Source organism: Rhododendron vialii, chromosome 9a, assembly GCF_030253575.1.
Source record: "Rhododendron vialii isolate Sample 1 chromosome 9a, ASM3025357v1".
Taxonomy (NCBI): Eukaryota; Viridiplantae; Streptophyta; class Magnoliopsida; order Ericales; family Ericaceae; genus Rhododendron; species Rhododendron vialii.
In genome coordinates this window covers 27,908,193-27,924,473 of record NC_080565.1, presented here as the reverse complement: position 1 = coordinate 27,924,473, position 16,281 = coordinate 27,908,193, and the positions used below count along the sequence as shown (strand labels likewise).

Here is a 16,281-nt window from a genome sequence, read left to right as displayed (position 1 = left end):
GCTTTAGTTTATGTTTTCAATTATCGGTTTCACGATTTCTCAGTAATTTTAGATGTTTTCTAAGGCGGCTTCCATACTCATGTTTCTATTTACATGCATCAATTGTGTGGCTTATATTGAACCTCACGACTATAAAATAGCCTTGGCTGTTTATGTAAAATCGTAGATTAGGTTTATGTACAAATATTTGTATGCAAGAATCGTCCGATGCACGTGAACTCTACAAAAATAATAAAAGGTTCGCAAGTATCGGACAGATTTGAACACATTTGTGTACAAACATCTACTGTAAACCTAAAGTAGCTTAGATCTAATAAGAGGATAAAGATGAATCAACGTTAGACTTTGAATTTCAGAACCGATGAATCTGGCTATATTAATTACCAAATCACGGGGAAGTTGAAACGGCAAAACGGAGGTTTCCTATTTGTTCATATATAGCATGAAGAATAAACATGGTTTTCGTTATGGCTTCCATTTTATCTTATTCTTATATATGGATTTCCATCAACTTTCTTTTTCTTTTCTTTTTTTCAGTTTGTCTCGGAGAAACAAACGATTAATCAATATTAAAAAGTACGACGAAAAACACAACTTGGCGAAGATTAATTTAAGTCAAACACACACTGACATTAGATGTGACCGGCATAAACTCCAAGCTGTGTTAGACAAAAGTCCTACAATTATTTCTTAGCTGTGTTGACGTCGAACGGGCCCTCAATTTTGGACTCCTTAATGCGCATGCATGCATGCATGGAAGAATGAGAGCTTCAAATTGAGGAGAAATTTTTCAGTGCCAGGTGGATAAATCTCACATGCATGGTGCCTGTTCGGCACATTCGGGCTGTTCAACGCATTTTTGAACGATTCAGATTGAAACTTTCTCCCTCCGCTCACCCCACCACTCTCTCTCTCCAAATCGAGCCATCCAAAACCACAATGGATGGCCCGGATATGCAGAGTGGAAACCACGTGGTCCCGACCCGGCACTGAAAAATTACTCGAAATAACGAGTCAATGGTTAAGATTTGGTAATGGAAATGGTCAAATGGCCCCATCATTGTAATATCAAGCTGTCTACAGCTTCTTTAGTAATTGGGCTCCCATCTCAATCATGCAAGGATATATCCATTGCACCTTCCTAATTCAATAGCTACCATGCACTTAATTCTCACTCTTTCAAGATCTGAATGTATCGCCAGCAACACCTCTTGCATATCCAATCTATTCACCGATGATTACTGTGGGACACTTGATTGATTTGAATGCATATATACATATATATAGGCCGATGATCATGAATCAACTTGAAATTATACATATATATAGGTTGATGATCATGAATCTAGTTGAAATGACACCTTATCCACCCCATTTTGTTCTAGTTATAAGACATGAAGAAGAACATCGATCGATCCCACATTACTTATTTGCCCATAGTGTGTTAGTGAGAGTCGAACTCTAGACATGAACCAAGTCATTAGCACTACACTAACCCTACTCGAACGAGACCCCAAATCCAAATTCTAGTCCACTTTGTTGCATAATTTAGAAGCGGAAAGGAAAAAACAAAAAAACTCAAAAGCACGAGACTCGTAACACCTTGTAACATACAGAAGAGTTAAGAAGATAGTTCACAATGAAAACACATATGCAACTACATAAAACCCCAAGAGAATAAATAGTGATTGTAAATAAGTACATTTAATAGTAGATGTTATTTGTATGAGATGTTTGATTGGGGAATTATACATTATCTCCGCATACTTCTTCCTTTTTTTTCTTATATATCGAAAGTAAATAGTTTTCGGTCTTTGTTTTCGGATATGTATATCCGCGTACTTCAATCTATAGGATATATTGGGAATATGTATAAATGTATGGGTATATATAGAAAGTGATGTAGTATAGAATTAGCAAAAAACTTTAGGTCAAAGAAGGCCATGCTGAAGCAGGAAAGTAATTAGAGAAGGCTCCTCCTTCTTCTCCAGCACCTCCACCTCCATACCCTTGATGATGATGATGATGATCTCCTCCTACCACCCGCTCCATCACTTGTGCCTCGTACCCATTTGTCCCCTGCATTAATTCAACATTACCCACCACTCAAACATCACTCTCAATTGAAGTTTTTGTTTCAAATTAGGCGTTGAAAACTCAGACAGGCCCCCCCAAAACTCAGGATGCATATATGCATCTATATAGAATAGCGATCGGTGCACACGCCATGCGTGTGCTTTTGCCATTGCCTCGTAAAATCTCCAATTATTTTTTGGAGCCCTGGAGAATTTGATAAAGAAATGTTTGGTACATGAAACCACAATCTGATAGATATACATTGAAATAGGTAAATCTTATAGAGATAAAAATTAAAATGAATTGAATCTTCAATTCAATTCATTTATTAATATAATTGCATTATTTTGCATTAAGTTATATAAATTATAATTATAAATCTTTGATCTAGAATCAAAAACAGATATTAATAAAAAGGTATTTTATGTTGTGACTTGGAATAGGGAACTGCAGCTGCTTGGGAGTGGAAGGTTACATGGATTATGTCTTTACATTTTTGTCCTTACAATTACTGAAGGCACATGCAAATAGTGTATAAATTTTTGTATTTCTATTGTCCAACTAGGGAAAAGAAAAATGTGAGCCAGTTTTATTATTATTATTTTTTCCATACCAAAGAGGGACTCTCGATCCCTTTGTTGATACATAGAATAGATAATATATCGTAAATACTGGTAGGTCACATGATACCTTCTTACAAATTTTAACTCTCAAAATGCATAGCAACCCCTCAAGCCTGCCTCGATTTTTGAGTATTTGTTACACATTTACCAATGCAAAGAAAGGTAGCAGAAAAAAAGAGAGGAACATTCAAAATGATAGATATATAGTCATGTAACCTTAATTTTGAATTATTAAGGCCCCGTTCCAGAAACCTTCTTAAAAAATAAGCAGTTTATTTCACATTTTCAAACTAAAAAATAATGTAAATGAAAAATAATTTTTTAATTTTTTTTGCATCGTATAAAAGATCTCAATGAGATCTTTCAAACAAGATCCATAGTGCATATTTTTAGATTTCAATAAGCCCCTCATTTTTGAACTTGAAATTGCCTTCTTAAAAAATAAGGGCTTTTTTTGAGTACCGGAACGGGGCCTAAGTAATACACAAGGAAAGAACGAAAAACTTTCAGATGATGTTGATTTAGGTATGTGTCTCAACAATTAACAATCTCTATTTTTCTATCACATGATTGGGTTTTGAACTCTAGCCATGCTGCATCTCATTTCCTAATCAATGGTGCTTTTCCCCTTCTCGATGCCCATTATTGATCGAGTTTCTTCAATGAATGTTTTTTTTCCGATTAATTTTTTTTAAACATCTAAATTGAAAGAAAATAATCTCTAACCATATTTCCCATCATCAATCTGCAGGCGCTCTATCACAATCGCAGTGCGCTTCCTATAATTTTCTTTGTTTGATCTCTTATCATGTTGAAATTACATGTAATATCATCATCTCTTTTTGCGTCCCTAATTGGGGTTTCATATGTTTTATAACTATTTTGCACTTATGATGCCCCCAACATTTTTATATGGTCATGCCAAGTTGCCAACTATTTCTTGATTGGCAAATCAAGAAAACTAAAATCCACAATTTCATTATTACTTTGAGAAGAGTACGTACCTGCATTGTTTCCAGAGCATCCATCTCAGAGTTGAAGTCGTAGAACAAACTTGCTGCTGAAAGCTTCATTGACAGAAACTAAGAGAGAAGGAGTGTGAGTGTAAGCTATGAACCCTACCAAAAAAATATTACTATATTTTTTGTAGCAAGTGTTACAACACCACCACTTTTGTGTTTAAGGTATGAATACTTGTCGCATGAATTCAAACTATAACCACAAACTCTCATTAAAAACAATGGGTTCACGCCCAAAAAGAGAAATGTGGTCACCATAATATTACTGGTTTATTTTAGCATTGCCTTTCTTTAGTGCAAGCTAATTTAAGATAAATTTGTATAATTAATCAGAACTAACCTCAATTTGGTTTTGCAAAGATCTAACATAATTGGTAATCACATCCAACATTACCGCCATTCCCATTGTCTGCAAATCCATAAGAACAACAATAATAACAACAACAATGACAATAACACGAGTATAATAACACCAGAGATCGATGTTAACGACAAGGATTGCTTGAAAAAATTGAAATAAAAGGCATGAGATCAATCTTACCTTGTAACATCCTGGAACCAGGTCTTGCAAGCTCCTCAATTTTTCGTTTATTTTCTCTCTCCTTTGCTAATTAAGAACAAAAGCAATTACAATTTTTAGCAAAGCCAAAGGTTGAATATTGTTTCTAATTTCATGTCCACGAAGGTAGCAATTTTTTCTCTTAAAAGCAAGAAAACTTCTTCTGAAAAAATAACAAGAAATGCCATGGTGATAGGTTGTATTTCATTTCTCAAGTACTTGGGATGGAGGAAAAACATTTGCAATTTACAAACTTACCCTTTCTGCCAGACTGTGACTATCAGTAGCTTGGCCTCTCTTTGCTCTCACATGAACAACTTCTCTAGGGGTCTTCACTTCTCTTTCATTGCTTCTCTTCCTCTTTTTTCCTCCATATCTCTGCAAACATAAATCCAACCAAAAAGATACTATTAGTAAGGGAAAAAGAAAGAATCCCCTATCTATCTCCGTTTGTGTCTCGAACGATTAGATAGAGGCAACGAATATATTTGTTCTCGTAGAACGACATTACGTACGTAGTTTTTCTTGCCCTGATCAGATGTTCCACAAACTTGGCGAGAGGAGATCCCGAGAGCATCCGTTTGAGACAACTCTTTCGCGCTCTTGCCTTGGCGGCTCGGACCTTCGGTTGATGGCATGAAATTGTCGACCGGCTCGTAAAACGCCCCATCGGAGTGGAAAGAGTTTGGAATATTATCACCCATGAAATTACTGGTCATAGGATCCAACAAGCCCGCGTATCCTTGAACATTTGAGTGGAGATTCTCAAATGGGCCCAAGTTGTTCAGCAGTTCCATGTTTGAGTTCATGAGAGAGATGTTATTCGAAGGTTTAGGGTTTTGGAAATCTACATTGAAATCTGCCATGGATCAGGGATGTTGATCACTCGTTCAGAAGCTGCTCTCCTACGCAAATGGGTTTTTTGTAAGTGGCGCAAATGGGTTCTGAGACTAATAAGTTGGTTAGGTTATTATATGTACCTAAAAATCTTTCGAGAAATTATTCGGTAATATGAGAGAACCGACCATTTAACAATCATGCACGCATTCTTATGGAGTTACTTACTAAATATGTGCACTCCATATAAATATGTGTAATTTTGGAGTGGTCCGGAACACCATGACAGTACTCCCGGACTACCACTGAATAATTACTCGAAAGATCTTGGGTTCGGATTTGATGGTTAGGTTATGGTCTTTCAACTTTACATTTGTCGAATTAAATTTTTGGGAGAAAAGTAAGAGTTTGGGACAGACACGTGCCAGTTCCATATTGTGTGGTGGTGAGTACTTGGTGGGTCCACATTCATTTTGATATATCCGGTGGTTGGGACCACCAAGGGCTTTTTGGTTAAAAGTATGGGGTGAAAACTGAGGATATGCATTGAAGAAATGTGTTTGAGATTATGTTGAAGGTTTTGAAATTAATTGAAATGTGTGCAAGTTGTTCCGTTAATTGTTTCATTGATAAAAAAAATGGGAATACACAAGATAATCACCTAGAAGTAACGTCTAGCCAAAGAATACGCCTCTACATTCGCACTTCTATTCTTAAAAAAATAAACACTTACACTGATTAAAAACCCAAAAAACTGTTCCAACGAGGCCAACAAGCCTATCAATCTGATTCGTCATTGGATTGCCTACATCACCGTCTTCCTTTGTCAGAGAACCATAGTTGTTCTTCATATCATACAATTCGATGGGTATAGCTATGATTGTAAGTAAATCAGTGAATTGTTTGATCGATTCACCTAAAATTTCCACAATTCAGTTTTGACTATTAATTTGTTTACTTTTTTGTTGTTGAAAAGTGTTCATCTTATCTTTTAAGATCTTTAATATTGTTTTATGTCAGCTTTTATCTATGTTTCTCCTTATGTAGTATATTATTGGTAATAAGAAAGGGAGATTTATCAGAGTGGATAGAAAATGGCAAAGAGAAATGAAATACAACCACTCTCTAAATCTTCTAAAGGTTTGTTTTGTACTTTTAAATCTTTTTCTCATAGAGGACGATAAGTAGGATTTACAATTCCTCGTTTCTTGGAAGTTGTCATAGAAACAACTTATTTATTACTCCACATATTATCTTTTTTTTCCTCGAAAAATATGAAGATATTATTTAAAAGGAACAATGGTCCAAAGACCTAACATCAATAAGGGCAAGATTAGCTAAGTAATGGGGAACAGAACCCCCCTGCTTAGCCAACAAATGAGCTACCTATAATAAGACCGTTTAACATATTTAAAACGACAAGAGGAAAATAATGGAAGAAGCTCTAAACAATCTAAGAGAATAGAGCTACAATCGGAGAAGGATTTTCCCGCTTGAGTGAGTGCTTGAACAATCTGAAGAGAATCGCCTTCAATAATAATGCTAGAAAAGCCTTTGTTCGCAGCAATAACCAAAGCTTCACGAAAACCTAACTCTTCAGTAGCTCTCGGAGAGAAAAAACCAAGGAATGTAATAGATACCGTACCCAAGATATGGCTTGAATGATAACGAGCCACAATCCCAACACCAACAAGACCATTTTTCCTACCAACAGGGCCATCAACATTGAACTTAATAACACCAGCAGGCGGCAAATGCCACAAAGGAGGAGATGTCATGGAAGAGGTCGCAGAGGAGGAGCGAGAAGAAGCTACTGCATCCTTAAATTCCAAACAGAGCTCAGAAGCCTTCTCCAAAATCTTGACACTATCCCAACCTTGGCCTTCAAAATGGGCTCTGTTGCGGTCTTTCCACAAGAACCAGCAGATAGATGCAAAAGCGCACCTCTATCGACATCACCAACATTTAATTGAAACGAACTTGAAATACAGCACCATCAATCACAAAAGTTAACTGATTCCATGAAGTGTTAGCCAAAGACAATACCACACGAATGTTTGGTTGTTTGATGACAGGACTAAAGGTTTCTGTAAAATCAAGACCCTCAAACAGTTGATTTCCATTTGCAACTAGTCTGGCTTTATATCTAGCTATTGAACCATCAAAATGCCTCTTAATCTTAAAAATCCATTGGCAACCAATAACATTAGCATTAGAAGGAGGTGGGACAAGAGACCATGTACCCTGCTTAACCAAGGCACCAAACTCTTCAGCCATTGCTTGCTGCCAAACTGGATATTTGATTGCCTCATAAAAGGAAGAAGGTTCAGCTATGGGTTGATCAGAAGGAGCAAAAACATTTAAGCTCAATTGATGCTTGGGCTTAAAGATACCATTTTTAGATCTGGTGTTCATAGAATGACCAGTAGTAGCAGACTGTAAAGGTATCACTGTAGGTGTTGGTATTCTCATGTCCAGTTGCTAAACAGGTTCAAAAGCTGCAGAATTAAAAACTATAGGATTTGAAAAAGAAGAAATAGGTGATGACACTACAGTAGAAGGAGGAACAGGAACAGAAACAGTAACTGGAATAGGAGAAGATTGAGAAGGAAACACAAGTACAGGAATTAAGGGTAAGGTGGCAGAAGATGGAGCAGGTGCAGTGATAGGAACAGGAACAGAAATGACTAAATCACTAAAATCAGCAAGAGGCATATCAAGACCAGAAGAAACAGAGGCAGAATGAGATTGATTAGCATCTGATGTAGTTATATGAGATAAGGATTCATAAGGAAACTCTGATTCAACAAACTTCACATGTCTAGAAATGTACACTTTAGTGCTTACGGGATCATAACACCTATACCCTTTAGTATGATCACAGTATCCCAGAAACACACAAATTTTGGGAAAGAATGTAGAGAGAGAAACGAAGAAAGCTTTTCATTACTCAATTGTTCGATGTGAACCCTGGGTTACAAGAGGGCTTATATACTAACTGCCCTTTACTAATTACATCTCTTAACCGAATCAAGAAAGCTAATCCTGCTGACTAATCAAGATTCTTTTCTAACTAAACAATAAGCCGAAACTGAAAACTGTTATGCTGAGCTGGCAGCTAGGTTGCAAACAAACACTGCCTTATCTTTAGTGGCTTTGGCTAACACTCCCCTGCAAACTCATGGGGGTGGAAACCACCATGAGTTTGGATTTTAAAAGATGAAATCTATCCACAGTCAAAGTCTTAGTAAAAATATTAGCTACTTGAGCAGAAGAACCAATGTGATGAATTGAGATCAGTTTACTGAGAACCTTCTTGCGGATGAAATGGTAATCAACTTCGACATGTTTTGTGCGTGCATGAAAAATAGGATTGGCAGCTAGGTTGCGAACAAACACTGCCTTATCTTTAGTGGCTTTAAAGATAAGGCAGTGTTTGTTCGCAACTTAGCTACCAGCTCAGCATAACAGTTTTCTTATAATGGTTTACAACCCAGACCTGCATCATCTAGACCATTTTTTGCTGGATATGTTGGTCAAATTCCTACTTAGAATGTGGATCCTTCTTTTGCTACATGCACCTGCAGTATTCAGTGGCTATTCTGGTTCGGCTTCTTCCTTTCCTCCTACACCACAACAATGGTACTTTGATAGTGGGGCTACAAATCATGTGACACACAATCTTCAGAACATTCAGAATCGTCAAGCTTCTCGCATGCCTGATGGGGTTCTTGTTGGTAATGGTAATTCTCTTCCAGTGGCTCACACAGGTAAGGGTTTGTTGCCCACTCCTCATGCTCAGTTTCTTCTCTCACATATTTTGCATACTCCTAGTGTAACTCATAATCTCATCTCTGTTTATCAATTCTCTAAAGACAACAATTGCTCTCTTATTTTTGATTCCACTGGTCTCGTCATTTAGGACAAGACAACCCACAAAATTCTCTACAAGGGGCCATGCAATCAGGGCCTATATCCTATTCTGAACTTCTCTGAGTCCAGCTTTGTTCCTACAGCTCTTCACAGTTCCAGTGATACTGTTATGATGTGGCACAACAGGCTTGGTCATCCTAGTCTTTCTCTTTTTCAATCTCTAATAAAGCAATACTCTCTTCCTGTTTCAAAACCTTTGGAAGTTAATTGCTCTTGTTGTAATAAGGCCAAGAGTCACAAGTTACAATTTCCTTTTTCTGTTTCTCACACCACTGCACCTTTTCAGTTGGTTCATATGGATGTCTGGGGACCATCACCTATTCCTTCACATAAAGGATTTAAATACTATCTTCTGGTTATAGATGATTTCACTCGCTATTCTTGGTTATTTCCTTTACATTACAAGTCACAAGTGAAACATACCATAGCAGAATTTAAAGCTTTTGTGTTCACTCAGTTTAATATCACCATACAAACTGTTAGAAGTAATAATGGGGGTGAGTTTATCAATCTTTTCTTGCGTCATTTGTTCTTCTCTGCCGGTATAATTCATCAAACCACTTGTCCTCATACTCCGGAACAAAATGGAGTAGTTGAGAGAAAGCATAGACATCTTATCGAAACCACTGTTACTCTTCTCTTACAAAGTAAGCTTCCAGTTCAATTTTGGCTAGAAGCCTTAACCACAGCAGTTTATTTGACTAATAGATTGCCTCATACTTCTCTCAATTTTCAAGTCCCTTACACACTCTTGTTTCATGTTAACCCTAATTACTTGTTCTTGAAACCTTTTAGTTGTACTTGTTATCCTTGGCTAACATGAAGAAGAGATAGAAGAAGCAAAAGGGGATTTACACCACACTTCTCTTGATAATTAAATTGGAAGAGCATATGTTCCAAAGTCTCAATTTTGGAATGGTATCTAGGACGTACAATAAGGAGAGACCTCAATGTTCTTTCGATGTAAATTATCGAGGACTGCAATAGCATTATGGAAGCAACGCCACAAGAACATCTTAATTTTATTCGGGATCAACAAGGACCATAGAGATGTCCAGTAAGAATCTAATGAAGTCCCTGAACTTGGTTCACCTCGCTCGCGAGAGTGATTAGGAGCAATACTCATACAAGCCAGGTGGCATGGTATGCCGATTTAACCGAGAATTTTCCATTACCAGTAAAGTGCCACACACAGTGATTACCAATCCCTTGAGAGCTAACAGGGATTGAAACAATCGATTCCTCATCAATCTCCAAGAAGAGTGATTTAATAAGAGAGATATTCCAATTATGAGTGTCGGCATTGATAAGATGTGAGACAAGACAAACCTGATCATGGGGAGAATCTGATGGCAGTGGAGGGCTAAGAACCTTGAATGTGAGAGTGCGGGGGAGGTCCAAATATTATCAAATCATCATAGATGCTTTTTATTGATTTAAGTCTAAAATTTTCATTATAGCATATATTTTTGTTATTCTAATCAATAAGTATATATTTCCATGCAGTATAGAAATTAAGATCGAATCAGGATAATTCACGATTTGATTCGATTCACAATTCAAAAAAAGAGCATTTCGATTCTCAATTTGATGATGACAGGGAACCTGCTGGGAAGCACCACCACTGTCGTGATCATAACCGTCATTTCGGTGATGACGAGGGAGCCAAGAGGAAATATCATGAAGAAAATCTCAGATATCATGATATCGAGAGAAAAAATCCTCACTATAAAGAAGGCTTTATGTAAAATAAGAAAACCCATCATGAAGGAAAGAAACACAAGTCAAGGCAAAGCCCTTCCCTCCCGCCACCACATGAAGCTGGTGAAAACCCTAGGCGGAGGGAGGGCAAAGAAGAAAGGCTAGGGTTGTTTAGAGAGATGAGAGATGCTTTGGGTTAGAGAGAACACCATCTCTTATTTGTTGAGTACCTATGTTGATATTTTTCAGTGTAGACCAGGGTCCCTATATATAGTGCATCATTGCATTATAGGGATGTAGATTTGGTCATCGATTTTGATTATCAATGGTTTGAATTTTATTTCGGCAATTAGCAGCAAGTATTTGTAGAAGCGAGATGAAATCTGGACAATGTTTGTCGAGATGGATGGCTCGAAGTGCACACCCTAGGAGATGATTTCTGCTAGGCCTTCCATGTATGAGAAGCAAAAATTCCAAGATCAAAGATTCGGTAGCCATATTAGACTTGTCTAAAAGCACGAGTACACAAAATTGCTCACGAATTTGTGTATCTGGTTCCGTACGTTTAGTACTTGTTGTGATTGCACACATTCCATCCCGCAATACTTCATCGTCCAATTATACAATAGAAACAATAGTGAATTTTTCTTCCATGTCCATAGTGGTATTGGAGCATGGATGCCCACATAAATATGATCCTTTAGATTGAAAAATAAATAAATCTCAACCATTAGATCATAATCACTTACAAAAACAATGTGGTTTTATGATTTTTTCAAAAATAAATTCAATTAGAATGGAAAAAATGAAGGTTAAATATCTATGCTGAGGTGAAGGATATTATATGGTATTTGGATAGATATAGTATATCTGTCTACCTAGGAGAACTCATTCGGTTCTCCTGAGGTACTACCATGTGGTGCCTTAGGCCTGGTATTATAACACAAATGTGGGGTCTGACGAATCATGTGGAGGTGCCTAGAGTACTGAATAATTTTTCATCTACCAAGTATATAGTTTTTTTTATTTCGGTAAAAGAAATGAATTTAGTAATCTTTCAATTAGTAATACAAAGTTTAAATGGGACAAAGACATGACGGTATCACGACGAAAAACATGTGTCCCTTCGAGGTTGTCTACCTAGTATAATATGTAAATGAACATGTACAATCTATATACATATGATCGACATCTATGTAATTAGCTAAAATAGATAAGGGTAAAATAGTTATAAAAGAAAAGTAAATGAAGCGTATAATTACGTAAGGTTAATTAATATAGTTGAAAAGGTGAAGGATAAAATGCTCATCAAAAGTTCACAATCCAAAATTATAATTCAAAAGTAGCTCTGGAGCTATTTTTGGGATTGTGTCTCCTCATGCCTGTTTTGAGAAGTGATTTTGACAGAATTCAACTTCAGAATCTGTACCAAAAACTTCGAAAATTTAGAATCAAAAATCAGAATCAAGTAAAAGAAGCTACACGAAACACCCGCTATATAGTTTTTTTTTTGTGTGTGTGTGTGTGTGTAAACTACCCAGTTACTGTTACTAGAGCTGCTCACAATATTTGATTTCTCTTTCTCTTTATGCATTTTGGATTTTTCTCCCTCTCCCTTCATCTTTATCAATAATAATAATTTTTTTTTATGACCAGCCTCTTTATCAATTAATGATGAATCCCCCTTTATTTGGGCATATAAATTAATTGTAAAGAGTCCTTAGATTTTGTTTCACAAATTAAGGTCTTTGTGTCTGTACAAAATGAAGAACAGCTCTGACTCAAAGCTACCACATTTCAAGAATCAGTTTCCCACTTCGGAATATCTAATCCCCACATTCAAATCTACATAAGGTCTTGCTTGGCTCTAAGGGTAAGGAGTTTTGGAAACTTAGAAAACAGTGAAATCTTGTCATTTATGATGAAATCTTCACATAGAAGTAAAAACAAAAGAAAGAAAATCTTAAAATCACCCCATACTTCTCGTGTCCTCTGCATCATCTAACAGAATCTCCAACCTTTGCATCATACTCATAGACTATAAATTTTTTCGAAAATGGCAGGATTGCAGACCATGCGAAATCAACACTTTAACGTCGTTTCAAACGCAGCTCTTTGGAGCTCGCCGTGCCTTCAAAATTGACTGTTTGCTTGCCCACATTGGATTCAAACGCTCCTGCTGGAGCTTTCTAAGCGTGTGTTTTTTTTTTTTTTTTTGGGTGCTTCGGAAAGTCGATTCGAAGTGTGTTTAACCTGTCATAATAAATTGATCACGGATAAGCGGCGTATTAATCGTACCTTTTTTTTCTATTTCGAACCACCCTAGAAATTAAGATAGGTAGAGGGTACGTGGTTAATTCTTAGATTAAAAATTAATCTCCCAGTATTAATAGTGATGCGTGAGAGATTCGAGTACTGCCACCGTCCCTTTTCGATCTTTTTTTGTTCAACTGTACATCACAAATGGTTTGTCTTTTCCTTGGTGACATTTGGTTAGGTTGAACCTTGAAACTTTGCATGCATGTCCACACCCTTTGCTACCAAAATTTATAGTGAAAAATATCACTACTTCAATGGAATTATTATCTTTGTTAGCATAGTACTAAACAGAGTCAAAACCTAAATGAAAGAACTAGATTAGAGTCCAAAATTTCTGCAATAGCTATACAAAGATCGCTCATGCTATCGATGTATTTCACCATTTTTTAAATCGGAAAGGATAATGGTACAGATTTTATATTTGTACCAATGCATACATATCCTTTTTGGGCCCATTTCGGGTCCCAAAAAAATAATCTCAACCGCTCATTTTATTTAAAATATTTTGCTTACGATTCTTACAAAAAATAAGCTCAATCCGATATTGGTATGTTTCGTAAACGCCCTAACAGATACCGGATTGAGCTTATTTTTGTAGGGACTATAAATAAATATTTTAAATAAAATGAGCGGCTCCGATCATATTTTTGGGATCCGAAATGAGCCTAAAAAAGGTATGTATGTGCTGGTACAGATATGATATCGATACCAGTAGCACCTCTCTTTGTCAATCAATGAAATTAGTGATTTGCCGTGATATGGTAGGATTAGGGCTTACAAAATCCAAGTGAACAGGTAGCCGTGGACATAACTTAATAAAAAAAAGTAAGATTCATGTAACCAACCCAATTAATAAGGACACAAGGCTCCGTTTGGTTTTGGCTTGGTCCATTAAATTAGTTATTCTGTACATACACAATGCATTGCCAAAGTAAAATCAAGCAGTCGTCTGTCTCATTTGACCTCAGATAGAGATTACGAATCTAAAACTTTCTCCAAGGTCGTTCATCCACCAAAGCACAACGGAGCTCAAACAACTTTCAAACGAGGTGAGCTTAACTTGTTCATGAACTACTCCCTTTGTTCGGAAAACAATTACATGCATGCATGTATATTCACCCGGGAAGTGATTTTAACACTCCATTTTTATTCATTGGCACTCCCTATTTTGTCTTTTATTCATGTGGAATTATTAAACTATCCTTACCTCTTGAGTCACATTTTCTACTTGAATGGCAAATGGATAATTTCAAGTGAGTGAAGACAAAAAAAAAAAAAAAAAGGGGACTCCCAATAGAGAAGGGGAGTGCTAAAATCATTTTCCTATTTATCCGTATCGAATAAGCTCCTTTTCGAGCGCACCTCATAAAAACGAATACCTAAAGTCTGTGCACCCAAATATAGAAAAATCAACAATCTTTTCTATTTTTTTTCCAAATTTGAATAATTGACTTATGTTGTTACGCAAAAAAGAGATTGCGATCAATTAATCATGCAATTTAGGTATTGACTAATTGCGGGAGGTTAAAGTGCTTAATTGCCCGCACAAGCTGGACACAATCGAGCGAAGACTTGAAGATGTTGGTGGATTCATACGAGATTTAAGCTCTTGAAAATGACTTAGTCCTGTAATTGGGTTAGAAGTTCACTACCAGCTATTAAAAGAAGAAAACTTGCTAAAATGGGTCATTACCAACAAAAGTCATGCAAAAAGGATCTTACCATTTCGGCTTACCTAATAATGTAGTAATGATGGATCGATCGATCCAGAATAAGATTTTCTAGTCTAGGTAGCTAGATAAATCTTATACTTGTGACGTTTTCGCTATAGCTACTTCTGGTTATAAGTATTTTTCTTGATACGACAATGCTCGATGCAAGTTGCGATAGTCTAATTGTCGTACGTTGAAAACCTTTTTATTGGGAGCTTGGGGATGTTTCTGGTGCGGGAGTAGAAAAATGTGTCGGTCATACAAGTAACATTCTTCCTATGCAACGAATTTTTATTTCTATTTTCATTTTTATTTACTTGCGATGTGTAGAGAAGAATTTGTCAAAGGAAAACATGGGATTAGGCGTGCTTAGTCCATTCCCAAGCGCCTAATCCCCGAACGAAACGGGGCCTAATGCCCTATTATTTTCTTTGGATTGGGTTATTGTTGGTTGGTCATCACATTGGGAGAGTAGGAGCAAATAATCGTGTTCAGCTGACCCAATATTCCCTGGGCCGGCCCAATACTTCTGGGTTAGGTTGATGGACCTTGAGATTTGGGGGAAGAACAGGGGATTTCTCATCTCAGTGGTAAAAGTCCGTCTTTCTTTAATTTTACTACGTGAAGTGATTTTTGCACACCCCAAATTGTTAACCGCACTCTCAAGAGAACTGCGAAAATCAATTCTATATTGATTTTCGCACTCCCCTTGGGAGTACGGTTAACAATTTGGGAAGTGCAAAAATCACTCCCCCTTTAGTATCTCTTTCCCAGTCCCGCTCTTTAATTGGATTTAGAAATACCATATCTCAAAAAACTCTACAGAGTTCTTTTCAAAAATGAACTACTAAAATGAGACATAGCGAAATGAGTACGAGTTGGGCATCCATCAGGTCGACTAGGCCTCATGCCTGGCCTTTACTACAGTTAATGTATACATATTTTATGTGCGTTGAAGCCTATCTAATTAATGGTAGTTTTACAAAAGAGCTAAAAATGTTAAAAGTGCTAAAAATCCTATAATATTAAAGGGGCTAAAGTGCTTTTTTAAAAAGAGAAAATGAGTGGGCTTTTAGCCGTAAAAAAGTAGCCTGGGCTACTTTTGGGAAATTCAGGAGACTTTAACTCTTAAAATTGGTATTCGCGCTCCACTTTTTACTGATGGCGCTTCAATTTTAACGTAAAGTTACTAATAACTTCATGAAACAAAGTGGAACGCTATCAGTAAAAAGTGGAGTGTGAATATCAATTTCCCCTGATAATCTCAATTACAATTGTAGAAAATTCTCATCTCTCAAGCCTGTATTACTTTGCCATTTATTTAAAGAAAGACCCAAAAGACTTGGGTATCTGTCTTTGAATTGAGTGCATACATACAAGTAGATATATAGTATTTCTTTGTTACGGTAAAGACCAAAAATCTTCGACAAGGTGCAACTTCTTCAACATGCAAGAGCAATCAGTCCAGCCGACTGTGTTTGAATGTGTATTTACAAGCCCCA

General features: G+C 36.7%; 1 protein-coding gene across 1 annotated transcript; it reads right to left on the bottom strand.

Annotated features, from left to right (window-relative positions):
• Window positions 1–1,625: 1,625 nt before the first annotated feature.
• Window positions 1,626–5,241, bottom strand: LOC131300870 (transcription factor BEE 3-like). The gene is made up of 6 exons (XM_058326880.1): window positions 4,793–5,241; window positions 4,536–4,655; window positions 4,260–4,325; window positions 4,059–4,127; window positions 3,704–3,781; window positions 1,626–2,079 (listed from the first exon to the last, which is right to left on the bottom strand). Exons 1-6 carry the CDS (start codon window positions 5,141–5,143, stop codon window positions 1,927–1,929), a joined length of 837 nt encoding a protein of 278 aa, XP_058182863.1. The 5' UTR covers window positions 5,144–5,241; the 3' UTR covers window positions 1,626–1,926.
• Window positions 5,242–16,281: the final 11,040 nt, after the last annotated feature.

Bases quoted from the DNA above. Each gene is read 5' to 3' on its own strand.
- LOC131300870 (XM_058326880.1), bottom strand. From the start codon at position 5,143: ATGGCAGATTTCAATGTAGATTTCCAAAACCCTAAACCTTCGAATAAC. The intron at 4,656-4,792 runs GTACGTAATGTC...TTATGTTTGCAG, and splicing joins ATCAGGGCAAGAAAAACTAC to AGATATGGAGGAAAAAAGAG. The intron at 4,128-4,259 runs GTAAGATTGATC...ATGGATTTGCAG, and splicing joins TGGTTCCAGGATGTTACAAG to ACAATGGGAATGGCGGTAAT.